Source organism: Peromyscus californicus, unplaced genomic scaffold (assembly GCF_007827085.1).
Source record: "Peromyscus californicus insignis strain IS unplaced genomic scaffold, ASM782708v3 Scaffold_4__1_contigs__length_199733344, whole genome shotgun sequence".
NCBI lineage: Eukaryota > Metazoa > Chordata > Mammalia > Rodentia > Cricetidae > Peromyscus > Peromyscus californicus.
The window spans coordinates 29,503,005-29,516,019 of NW_026294562.1; the positions used below are offsets into that span (position 1 = coordinate 29,503,005).

Here is a 13,015-nt window from a genome sequence, read left to right on the forward strand (position 1 = left end):
ACTCAGTCACCTCTGAAAAGCAAGTGCCCAGCTAAGGTTATGAGTCATTTACATCTGAAGTTCAAGTTAGAAAATGACACGAACAAAGGCCAACCGCCTCTTAAGAAAGCCCTAAAGAGAATGGTTGCTGCTGTCAGTGTCAAGGCACCTCAGCAGCCATTGTGGCCAGCCAGTCAGTACTCAGCGTTACAAGACAAGAGGACTTGCTTGGTCTTTGAGAGGTTTATTGAAGTAAGAACAAGCATCAGTTGGACACTGAAACAGTTACACTGACTGCAGTACTAGAGCAGAAAGGCAGCTACTGTGTCTTTAAAATCACAAGTTTTATTCATTTGGGAAGGCACTACAATGTCATGTTATAGTGAATACATAGTTTTAAAGGCAGCAGTGAGTAGCTCTGATAGCAGTGAGCACAGGCACTATGCAGTCGACTCACTTTGCTGTGGTCATGGTATGTAACTTACTCTGAAAAGAGCTTTTATTAACCTTTTTTAAAATCTGGCAGTATGAAAAAAAATTCACAGCTTATCTTTTCAGTTTGTGGTCTTTTCCAGAGAAACCTATATGTAAAATGCTTTTTTTTTCTTGTATATTCTCCTTAGCAACAATGAACCACACATAAAATACAAGAATTACCTCTTAGAAAATAAAACCATCAAAAGATGCAGGTCTGGAAACTTGTAATATTAAGAGTTTGGGATACCCTGAACCTTTCCGTCTCTAAGAAGGTCACTTTTTAACATTCTCAAGGAGAGCTTTGTTAAGTAGCTTCAAGGTATTAGAACCAGCTCCTGTGTTGTCTAATGTAGACAGGGACCTAGTTCAGGAGTGTGATGGACTGGGCACTCTTGAGTGTCAGCAGTATTTGGTAATGGCCATTGTATTACAGTGCTCAGCAGCTCTCAAAGCTTATGTATGGATCATCTCTGTGCACTCGAATGAGGTTTGGATTTTATCTTCTCTGTAGAAACCAACAGTTTTAGCTTCTTATTAATATGTGGGTTAGTTTTGGTTACAGTTGCAATCAAATAGGAGCCTCTCCAAGGTAACTATGGCCACAGCAAAGTGTGGGGAATGTAGTTTTCTACAATATTCCCTGATGGAGAATTAGTCCCTGGGAGAAATTGTCATCAAAGCACACTACACTATTGAAAAGTGCCATTTTACTGAAGTTACTATTCATAAAAGGCCATTAGAACTTGGCTTCCTGCTAGACTATGTCATTTTCACAACAGAAGTAAGTTGCGTATTTCTTTAAGATTCATGCCCTCACACATGTATTTCTTCCAGTTGCATCTTCAACTCATACATTGGGCAGCGAGACTGTAGTCATGAGGTAAAAATCCTGATGTGAGCCATATTTTCTTCAAGGTGGCAGTTTTTTTTGCTGTTTTTTTGGGTCAGTTGTACAGAAGAGGCTGTTCGTATGGTTTATTACTTCCGGTAAGTGACATTGGGATTCCAGCTTGGTAAAATTAAGCTGAAAGTATGCTTCTGTTTAGGCACGTCAGCTAGACACATGGTCACATTTTTTAAGAAATCTGACACATACCTGCTGGGATGAAGTAGAATACAACTGCTTCATTCTGGAATGTATAACAATATTGTTTTTACCTAAGATTTAGTCTCCAGTGTGACTTTCATATACATAATGAAGTTGGTTTTAAATTATAGGCACAACTTTTTACCTCATTACAAAATACTAACTTTAAAATTAATCATTGAGGAGCAATTGGATGCAAAACATTTAATCACAGAAATAGAAAAATATCGTTAGTCAAAGAGCATTTCAGAGAGACTAGAACCATGGACACTTAGTTGATCTTCTCTAGAGACCTGTAATAATCTGTCAACACTTTCCATGCTTTGGGGGCCATGAAGCCATCTGGTGGGTCTTCTCCTTCCCGGGCGAGCTTCCTCATACGAGTTCCTGAGATGAAGTCAAACTCGTCATGCCTGTCACAGTACAACAGAGAACTCAGTGGAGGTAAGTTACAGCTGACCTAAAGATCCCTGGGATTAGGTTGCAGGTTGTCTTGTAAATAGCTGCATGCTTTCAAATGGGCAGTTCTCTCAGTCTTCAGAATCTCACAGAACAAAAGAGGAATATAGGCAGGTGTCTACTCAGTATTTCTTGCACACCTGCTCTTTCATATTCTAATGCCAGAGATTATCTTATGTGAATTTGGTATGGGCATGAACTTAGCATAACTGCTCACTGAAATCTTTCTGTGCCTTATGTCCTTTCACTTAAAATGTGAGGTGCTCATAGTGTATTCAGAAGCCATATGTGTGGAAAGGAACAGTTTTGTTACTGTTTTGGAGTTTCATATAGCCTAGCCTGGCCTAAACCTTGATAGAGCCAAAGATAACCATAAAACTTTGATCACTGCCCTGCTTCCCTTGTGCTGTGATAAGAGGCATATGCCACTATTGCCAAGTTCAAGAACTTTTTGTGGGTATACTGGAGATCAAACCCAGTGCTGTGCACATGGCTAGGCAAGTGTTAGTAAGCTACACCCATAGACCGAAGAGAAATATTTATGGACCAAGAACTATGTGTAGAGGACTCTCCTATGATGTTGGGACACAGCATGTACAAGAGCAGGTCTTAACTCTCAAGGGAGTGTTTTTCTAACTGGGAGCATGTAGACTGGAGACTTCCAGAGGGTCAAAGTTTTGCCTCATCATGCTAATTGTCATGTCAATTAAAATTTTCTCTGGAAACTTACCTTGCTGGATCGTAAAAGTCCATGGCCTTTTTAGTTTTATTGTAGGCAGCCACTCGAAATGGAATGATTTCCACAGAGGTGAGGCCAGGGGCCATACTCAAGACCTTGCCCCCGTGGGTAGGTTCATATAGGTCTTTCTTGGTATCAGGGTGGGGCATTCCTGCTGGATCCCTGCCCACGATGTAGAAATTGGCCCCTGCAATCATCCGGCATCTGCAGTGCCACTGGACCTGGAAAATATCACATAGGGAACATAATGGTCATGGCCCCAAGTCCACATGTTCCTCTTTGTGGCAGTTCCTTAATTTTGCTTTCAAAGTGATTCAGAAAGGCAGGTCAACTAGAAGTAGCAATGAAGTCCTAAGCCTTGAGCACTTTTTAAGCCGGGTTGTATTGGTGGTACAGGAGCTTTGAGGTCATGAGCTTTTCATCTCTCAGTAAAGCAAGCAGCCCAGGAATACTTACTGTTAGGACTGTGAGTTACACATTCTAGTCTTCAGACAAACCAAAATTGAAGGGATATTACAGATTCTAAGCCATCATCTGGCTGCCAGTAATGAACTAATTACCTTTCATATACAAGTGTTGATTCCAGTTCAACATAACACTTTCTATCTTTAAAGTTCTGACAAAAATACAAAGGATGGGAGGAGAGCTGTAGAAAAGTGTGGAACTCTGACACAACTGAGGAGAATTCATTCATTAAGCTCAGTTTGGGGCATTTGAAAGGGCTAATTATGATTCTTTCAGTCATAGTCCTGGAAATTCCCAAGCCCACTACACAGGCGGTACTGAGGGACCAAGAATCTGTGGTGAGCTCACTGTGCTGCTGCTGCTGCTGCTTTTTAGAGATACTTCTCCCTTCTAAGAAATTCCTGGGGCGTGGTGAATCACAGAGTACTTAGAAATAATAAATCGTTAGCTTGGTGTGGTGGTTTGAATGAGAAAGGTTCCCTTTAGTCTCAGGCATTTGAACACTTGGTCCCAGGTTGGTGCCATTGTTTGGGGAGGTTTAGATGGCACAGCCTTGCTGGACAACCTAGTGTGTCATTAGGGATGTACTTTGAGTTTAAAAAGCTCCACTCACTTCCAGTTTGTTCTCTGTTTCAATTCACACTTGTGGTAAAGGATACAAGCTCTCAGCTCCCTGCTCCAGCCTCCCAGGCCTGCCACTTGCTATCATGCTTTCCTGCTCTGCTAGACTCATGACTCTGGAACCATAAGCCCAATAAACTCAAGTTGCCTTAGCTGTGGTATTTTATTGCAGCAACAGAAAGCTAACATGAGTAGATACTTCTTGCCCTGTGACTCCAGGTGAGCTGTGCTATCTACCTATCTCAAACATGTTCTTCAAGCAATGTATTTATGTGGGACTTGATGCTTCTAGCACCCTTACAAATACAGAATTGACAAAGTTAAGCTGGGATGGGGGAAAGAGTATCTTGAAGACTGTAGAATCTGCTCATTAAGAGTGAATCCCCAGCCGGGCGGTGGTGGCGCATGCCTTTAATCCCAGCACTCGGGAGGCAGAGGCCGGCGGATCTCTGTGAGTTTGAGGCCAGCCTGGGCTACCAAGTGAGTTCCAGGAAAGGCGCAAAGCTACACAGAGAAACCCTGTCTCGGAAAAAAAAAAAAAAAAGAGTGGATCCCCAACATTTATTTAATTTTATAAAAAAAGTTTTAGGCTGTGTTCGTAGTCCCTTTCCCAGCTCAGGGAATTGCTCACCTCTGTGGGGCCAGCATACAACATAGGAGATGGAAAAATGGCAACAACAGTTGATTTAGGGTCCAGGACTCCTTCCTCCAGTACAGCTGCATGTTGTTTCATTCTCCAGTTCAGGGGCACATCGTCATCCTTGGTCCAGCCCCCCAGAGGGTGGAGCAGGAGGACTGGGTGCTTGTAGCCCCTCTCCAGGAGCCTGCGGCGGGTGTCCTGCATCAGCAGAGCATGACCATTGTGGACAGGATTGCGCAACTGGAATGCAAACACGGCATCTAGGAAGGAAGAGCCAAGGTTCAAAGTGAGCTGTGTTGCTTGTCCATAAGAATAGATGGGGAAAGATGAAGTGGTATATTGTTCAGTTCCCCCAGTCAGTCTGCTGGCTTTTGATAGTTGAGAATGTGCCTAAGCTGTTAGGGATGTTAATCCAACACTATCAGCAGCCGCCAATTGCTTGGACAAGATGGGATGCAGAGGCCGGAAGCCACACAAGAGAAAACATCACTCAGGGATTAAAACAGGTGCTGTCTACACCCTTCCTGAAACACCAATCCTCTTGTACCTGCTGTAGGCTCACCTTCATGAGAGCCTACATAGAGAGCACATAGTACATGAGGACCACAATCTACAGATGAAAACCAACTGCATCTTCACCTTCAAGAAATCTTGAAAACAATTACACTTAAGGATGGATTCATGAAGTATTTTTTTTCTAGTTCTAAGATGTAATTAATATATATCCTTTGCAGAAAACTTAGTAATTCTATAAAAGCCTAAAATGAAAATCACTTCTCTGTCAAAATGTATAGAATGAAAAATAAAAAGGTTTCCTTTCTTGATCCACTGCCACCTCCAAGAGTCAGGTAGTGTCACTGACAGTCTGGTGGTCCCAGAGTCCTTTGTGCCTCTATAGACAGAAGTAGGTTAGGTTTGTTTATGTTTTTTCAACTTTCTTGTTTTCCAAAGTATGCCTACGCTATATATATAGTTCTGCAATTTGCTTTTGTACTCAATGGATGCACTTCAGGAATCATTCTGCAGCTGCCTATTTTAGGCTGCTGCATAGTGTTCTGTATGTGAATGTAGTACAACTCTGATCTGAACAAACCAATAGATGTTATCACACTAAAAAAAAAAAAAAAGCAGCTGGGTAGTGGTGGTGCACGCCTTTAGTCCCAGCACTTGGGAGGCAGAGGTAGGCAGATCTCTGTGAGTTCAAGGCCAGCATGGTCTACAGAGTAAGTTCCAGGACAGCCAAGGCTACACAGAGAAATCCTGTCTTGAAAAACTAAAAACAAACAAAGAAAAACCAAAAATAAGAAAAAATTTAAAAAATTTGCTAGGCTGCAAAGATGACTCCAAGTTTAAGAGTGTGTGTTATTCTTTCAGAGGACTCAAGTTTGATTCCCAGCATCTATGTCAGGCAGATCACAAACTGCCCAGAACTCCATCTTTAGGGGAATCTGACCCCTCAGACACCCACACATATATGGCATATATACACACACACACACACACACACACACACACACACACACACACACACCATTAAAAATAAAATACATCTTTTATTTTTTTAAATGCTGATTTAGCCAGGCATGGTGGCACATGCCTAAAATCCCAGCACTTGGGGCACAGGTAGGATCAAGAGTTCAGGGTTATTACTGACTACATAATGAATTCAATGCCAGGCCATATATATATATATAAAATATTATATTAAAAAAAACAACACTCCTGACACACTTAAATTCTTGTCTACAGTGCTTAGAAGTATTGACAGATACACTGGAACTAGATTACATACCAGCATTCATGTCTTTCCACTTCTGTTTGAGCTCCAGAGGTGTCAGGCGGTATTGGTCCAGCCCATCATTCCACCTTATTCTCTCCAGCACCTGCAGGTCTCCACCAACGAGCCAGTCCCCACCTTCCATCACCATCTAGAAGGAAAATTATTGAGGTTAATAGTAACTATACTGATACTTTTATTTTATTTGAACTGTGTGTATACATGTCCATGTGTACAAAGTGCCTGTATGTGTGGAGGCTAGAGGTCACAGTTGGGGGACTTCTTCAATAGCTCGTGACTGAATTTTTTGAGGCATGGTTTCTCACTGAACCTGTAGCTTGAAAATTTGGCTAGACTGACTGGCCAGTGAGCGCCCAGAAGCTGCCTGTCTTTGCCTCCCTGGCAGTGGAGTTCCTGCCTATCTTTGCCTCCCTGGCCACTTGGATGTTTCACGTGGGTTCTGAGGTCATTAAGCTCGGGTCTTCATGCTTGTGCAGCAAGCTCTGTACTGGCTGAGCCTCCTCCCCAGGCTGCCTGTTTTTCTTTTTGGCCCATCTTGAGTTACTGTTCTGCAATGTTCCCAACAGTGTTTATTAAACTTTTAATCTCTGCACTTACTTGTCTTCACCAAAGTTGCTGGACAGGTCATAGAGCAAGAGCATGATGGGCAAGGCCCGATGGGCAAGGCCCTAGTGAGTCCTAGCAGCTCATTCCCACAACACAAAAGTTAAGGACCATTCCCCCAAAGCTTCTGTTCATATGGATTACATCTATCAGTTTCCAGGTTAGAAATTACAACTGAGGAACTTCATATGAAAGTAGTAATGAAGTTATTGCATGTTAAGAATAAACCCTTCTCCACTCCCTACCCCCAAACAAGAAGGCCAGCTTTACTTTTACCCATTTGCTACTCTGCTAAGTATGACCTAACAGAAGACAGCTCTTCAGAGCTGCTGCATTTAATCCGAACCAGTGAGTCTTGGCGGAGCTATATAGGAACACCTAACTGCAGGTACGTAGCTGGAAGAAGGAAGGGGATTTGAATAGCATTTTTATGTGATTGTGGATATTCTTTGATACTAAAACATGTACTGACTCCCTCCCCCTCTTTTTGGACAGGGTCTTACTGTGCAACCCAGGCTTTCCCCAACTTGGGATCCTCCTGCTTGTGCCTCCTGAATGATCATATTATAGGCATTTACTACCATGTTCGGCTTTTAAGCACTAGTTTCCCTTTGTGTGTGCATACACCTTCCTGTACCATATGTGTATGGTGTGTGCATGCACGTAAAGTCCAGAGGTCAACATCAGCTGTCTTCCACAAGCTCTATAGCTATTTGTAAAAGTTTTACAAATTGTGTGTGTGCATGTGTGCGGTGTGTGTGCGTCCACACGTGTGCGTGCGTGTGCGTGTGCGTGTGTGTGTGTGTGTGTAAAACTTGCAAGCACCTGTTCCCTCCTACCATGTGGGTTCCAGGGATTGAATTCAAGTTGTTAGCCTTGGAGGCAAGTGTCTTTGCCCACTGAGTCATCTTGCCATCTCTACCGTATTTTTGAGACAGTCTTTTCATTTAACATGGAGCATGCCAATTCAGCTAGAATTGCTGGCCAGCAAGGCCCAGAGATGTTCCTGCCTCCACTTCCCTCATGCTGGGATTACAGGCAGGTTTGCCATGTCTGGCTTAAGTATATGGGTGCTAAGGATGGATCAAATTCAGGTCTTCTTGCTCAAATAGCAATTACTTCACCTACTGGACCATCTCTCCAGCCTCCTGGTGCTATTTTCTTGAAGGTAAATTGCAGTGTAGAATCTGAAACTTTATGTGTTTTTCATACTCAGTTTTACTAAAACTCCATTGTTTTTTGAATGGTTCTTTTATCCAAGAATTACTGTATTATTATTTTATTACAATTATTATTTTTACCATAACATTCTGGTCAACTAGAAACTGCTGTTTTTGGTTGGTTTTTTTTTTTTTTTTTTTTTTTTTTTTTTTGGTTTTTTGAGACAGGGTTTTTCTGTGTAGCTTTGCGCCTTTCCTGGAACTTGCTTTGGAGACCAGGCTGGCCTCGAACTCACAGAGATCCGTCTGACTCTGCCTCCCGAGTGCTGAGATTAAAGGCGTGCGCCACCACTGCCCAGCCAAAACTGCTGATTTTTATGAGTTTGTCAGTCTTCAAAAGCTGACATTGTATTTTAGGATTTTAAACACACACACACATGCATTTGTGAGCATCACTGATAGTCTCAGAAGAAAACCTTCCAAGTATGAACTTGCTGCCACACTCACAGTGACAAAATATTTTTGTTTGAAACCTCAAGGTTAATCATTGGCAACTAATAAGTATTCTTCCTTGTTTTTCTTGAAGTGACAGGATTTTGTTCATTTGAAAAAAAAAAAAAAACTTGCTAAATATCCAAGTCTGACGGCATGCATTTGTAAACCCACATTCTTGACACCAGGGTTTCGATGGTATTTCAATAGCTGTTTTTCCCCAAACTCGAACAACTTGACAAGATCTTTTTCTCACACCAGCCGTCAAGGATTGGTGTGTATAGCAGAAGTGGCTTGTATACTTCCCTGTTTGGAGTAAGTTATGAAAAAAAACCCACATAGACTCAAAGGTCATTTTGACAGCATCATAAAGAGCATCCTTCAGGGAAGCTGGCAGTTTCTTCGTACAGTTGTAACTGAGCGAGGCACCAGCAGTTTGCCCACTATTGCTTTGTACCAGCCATGCCAATAACAACCCAGGAAAACAGGCTAACACTGTTACATGGTTCTACACTTGGGAGTTCTCCAGCTAGGTCATGAGTACTGCTAGGGTTCAAAGAACCGTGCTTTGAGAACCTCTGCTGGCACATTCCTAATATTGTCTAATATGTTTTATGCTGTTCTCAATAGAACTCCAAGTAGATGCCTTGGAGGAAAAGTTTTTTTTTTCTACCATGTAATTATTATTTAGCACAGTTTCCATGGAAATCACCCACAGATGCAGCCTCCTTCATTTATATGCACTTTAAAAATAAAAGAAAATCCATTGAACATCAAAGTGTAGCAAAATCCAGGTATATAGCACAAAACAGACAGTTAGCTAAAACCCAGTTTTCTCGAAAGGCCTCTGACAAGGATGCCAAGACCACTCTCTGGGGAAAAGGACAGCCTGTTGACAAATATGTGAAGGAAATTATATACCTACATGCAAAAGGATGAAATGGACCTGTATGCTATGTGCAAAAGTTAAAATGGATTAACGGCATACATAGAAGAAAACCCCAAATTATAAAATGCTTAAGAAAATAAAGGGAACAAGGCTTCATAACATTGGGGTTGGCAGTGATCGCTTGGCTGTAGCACCAAAAGCACAGACTACAAAAGCAAAAATAGAAGCTGGCACTGCCCTGAACTGAAAACTTTATCTGAACTAAAAGACAGTCAACAGGGTGAGAAGGGAATCTGTACAGAGAATGACTATTCCAAATCATAGGACATCATAAGGGACTAGTCCTACAACTTGAGTGTAGTGTGGTACATTCCTTTAACACTAGCCCTCGGGGCTGAGGCAAGGGATTATGAGTTTGAGCGCAGCCTGGGCTACACAGTATGATCATGTCTCATAAAAAGAACAGAAAACTCTTCCAAAACAATGATAATTAAAATAACTCACAATTAAAATGGCAGAGCTAGTGAGACAGCTCTGTGTGTGAAGGTACCAATTCAACTATGATGAGTTCGATCCCTGGGACCTACCTTGTGAAAGGAGAGAATCATCTCCCAACAAGTTGTTCTCTAAGGGTCACACACATGCACTTCCCCTCAAGAACATGCAAAAATATCATTAAAAAAAAAGACTGAACACAAAACTTGAGTAGACATATGTTTAAATATGATCTGTAAGTGGGCAAAGCATGCGAATAGCCTACTACCAAGTAAGACAAATGAAATCTGAATGAGAAAAGGTGACATAGCCATTAGGATGGCCGTTATTAAACAGACTCAGGAATATGTATTGATGAGGATGGAGAGGAATTGGAAAGAACCTTTATGCACTAGGTTCTAAAATGATGAAGCTACTATGGAAAACAGGATGAAGTTTCATTTAAAAATGAAACACAACTTACAACAACCTTTTGCTCCAGCAGTCCTACTCCTTGAAGAGAGATTTGTACACCCGAATCTCCAATTGTTCATAGCAATCCAAATGTCCACCAGTGGATAAATGGATATATAAAAGATAAATACAGCATGGAACAGCAGTCAGCCTTTAATGCGAAAGAAGTCTTGGCCAGGGCTTCCACATAGATAATCCTCAGAAAGTAGGACAGTCACAAAAAGACAATCACAACACAGAAACCCCGAGGACAGGGAAAGTGCAGTAAGTCACAAACAGATTACGTATGATTTCATCCGTCCAAGGACAAAATGGATCCCTACAATGTTGATACAGTAGAGGAAGCAAGAGTGGCTGAGAAGACTGTCTCAAAACACCTAGTAGAGAGAAGAAGCTGGCACAATGGGTGGCCCTGGCTATCTTTCCTATGACAGCCAGATACTGAGGTTTACAATGACTGCATCCCAGAGGGGTTCAGAGAATGGAAGCTTAGGTTAGTGTGATTTTGTCACGTCTGATCTCTCCAGTTAATTTGCTTGTCACAAGTGGGGTAGAAAGAAAGGGTGTGCTACATCTAGAATCCAGCGCAACCAAAGGATGCAACTGGCCATCCTGTGTGGCACAGAACAGCCTTCACAACAACAACAACAAAGACATCTGGTGGCGAGTTTGAGAAACTGTGGTGGTAACCGTGCAATGGATTTGGCTCTGTTTTCATGGCATCCTTTCTAAACTCTGTCCTCAGGCAAACCATTGCATACTTGTATTTTCAGATATTAGTACTATACATGACTTTGTCCTCACCACTTAGAATTTTGAAAGAGTTGACCCAGTCTCCAGGAGTTTCATAACACTTTGAACTTTTGACGTTCTTTGCCGCCCAGAGCAGAACCAAGTCTGTGAAGAGTGATGCTGAAACTATCCTTTTGGTATTCTGGAGTAAGGGGAATGACTCTCCAAAGGTACTCTGGTCTAAGGTGCTCTGACTATCCCTAGAACTGTGCCAGCTCTCAGGAAGGAAGGTTCAGAATTACCCACTCCCTTCCAAGCCATTTGACAAAGGCTTAAAGGGACTTGAAGATCATGCAAGTGTAACATCATAGTTTTCAGTTAAGAAGGCCGTTTTACGTAAGGAAGTGGCAGAGTCCAGGCGCACATGGCTATTGTGCCAAATCTGGAACTTAAGCAAACCAAGCTTTCTTTCCTACCACGTCCACTGGCTCATCAGTGGCCCCCAGGCTGATATTTTAGCATCGCCCTCAGTTAATGCCTGTTACAGGTGTGGACAGTCCACATTGTTTTGGGAGGTCACAGAAGGCTGTTGAGTCATACCTATGAGTCAGGGAAGATAGGACTGACTTTAGAAAGGAGGAAATAAGGTGAACATGGGGGAGCAGAAGAAATGAGCATGATGTAAGACCAGCTCTGAAGTATCTGGAGGAGAAATGTATGGGTGCTAGTGGTACAGGCTAAAAGGTAAACCTTTGCAAAGAGGATCCCAAATAAAGGTTGAACAGTTCACTTTTCCTGAAGAATAGACAATGGATTAGAGGCTTGTAAAGCAGGAAACAGAGAGGATGTGAAATCTGGCCCAAACTGGAACAGGAGTGAATAAACGTATCTGAGTAATGCTTGAAAGGAAGAGCTGTCAGAACTTGTTAACTGAATAGGAAAGGGAAGGAGAAAGAGCAAGAATGGTATGTAGGTTTTGTTTATGGGTTTAGTGCATGCATATGGAACTGCCAGGTAGGAGACGTGAGGAAGAATGAGTTTGAGAGGAGGCTGACATGTTGAGTTTGAAGCACTTTCAGGACATATCTAGATAAAGCTCTCAATAGCTGTGTAACTGAGTGCTTCTTAACCATCAGAGCATGAACAAATCACAGGCAGCTTCAAACTCCCAAGGACCAGCCTGGCCCAATGCCAATCCAGCCAGAATCCGTGAGACCTGCTCTGGGTTATTTGAGGCAGGGTCTTGTGTAACCCATGGTGGCCTTAAACTTGGGATCCTTGTGCTGCAGCCTCCCTGGTCCTGGGATTGCAGGTGTGAACCATCATGATTGGCATAATCTGTATAAATTTTACGGTTTCTCTTGTGATCCATTGATCTTGCTGTCCATCTGGCCTTTATGTGGATACAAGGGCTACAAAAATCTCTCTTCCTGCCTTTCATTGGGAAGACATACTTTAAAATTAGAGTAATAATTTTTACTTACTTTACAAGGAAATTGTGGGAAATTACTGGTTGGTAAAAGAGTGCCATGGATAAAAGATGGTGGGTTTCCTCCAAGCATTATTTCCACACATTTTAGTTGTTCCTCAAATGACTCTGAGATTATGCCATATTGTTCCATACTTTGTGACTCAAAGAAACTTGTTGAGTAGAAGGGTCATGTGGTTGTTTGAATAGGAATGGCCCCTCTAAGTTCATATATTTGAATGTTTGATCATTAGGGAGTGGTGCTACTTAACAGGGAGTAGGAGGTGTGGCCTTGTTGGAGGAAGTGTGCCACTAGGGGTGGGCTTTACAGTTTCAAGAGTTCAAGCCAGGCCCACTGTCTCTCTCTTCCTGCTGTTTGCAGATCCAAATATAGAACTCTCAAGGATCCAAATGTAGAACTCTCAACTTTTCCAGCACCACATCTGCCTGCATATTGC

General features: G+C 42.2%; 1 protein-coding gene across 3 annotated transcripts in view; it reads right to left on the bottom strand.

Annotated features, from left to right (window-relative positions):
• Positions 1-207: 207 nt before the first annotated feature.
• Positions 208-13,015, bottom strand: part of Papss2 (3'-phosphoadenosine 5'-phosphosulfate synthase 2) — a 77,462-nt gene continuing 64,654 nt past the window's right edge. For all 3 annotated transcript variants that reach the window (XM_052762689.1, XM_052762688.1, XM_052762691.1), the window contains 4 exons: positions 6,260-6,395; positions 4,459-4,727; positions 2,733-2,962; positions 208-1,956 (listed from right to left, as the gene is read on the bottom strand). In XM_052762689.1, coding sequence (XP_052618649.1) covers positions 1,815-1,956; positions 2,733-2,962; positions 4,459-4,727; positions 6,260-6,395 — 777 coding nt within the window. In that variant the 3' untranslated portion in view covers positions 208-1,814. The remainder of the gene's footprint in view (positions 1,957-2,732; positions 2,963-4,458; positions 4,728-6,259; positions 6,396-13,015) is intronic.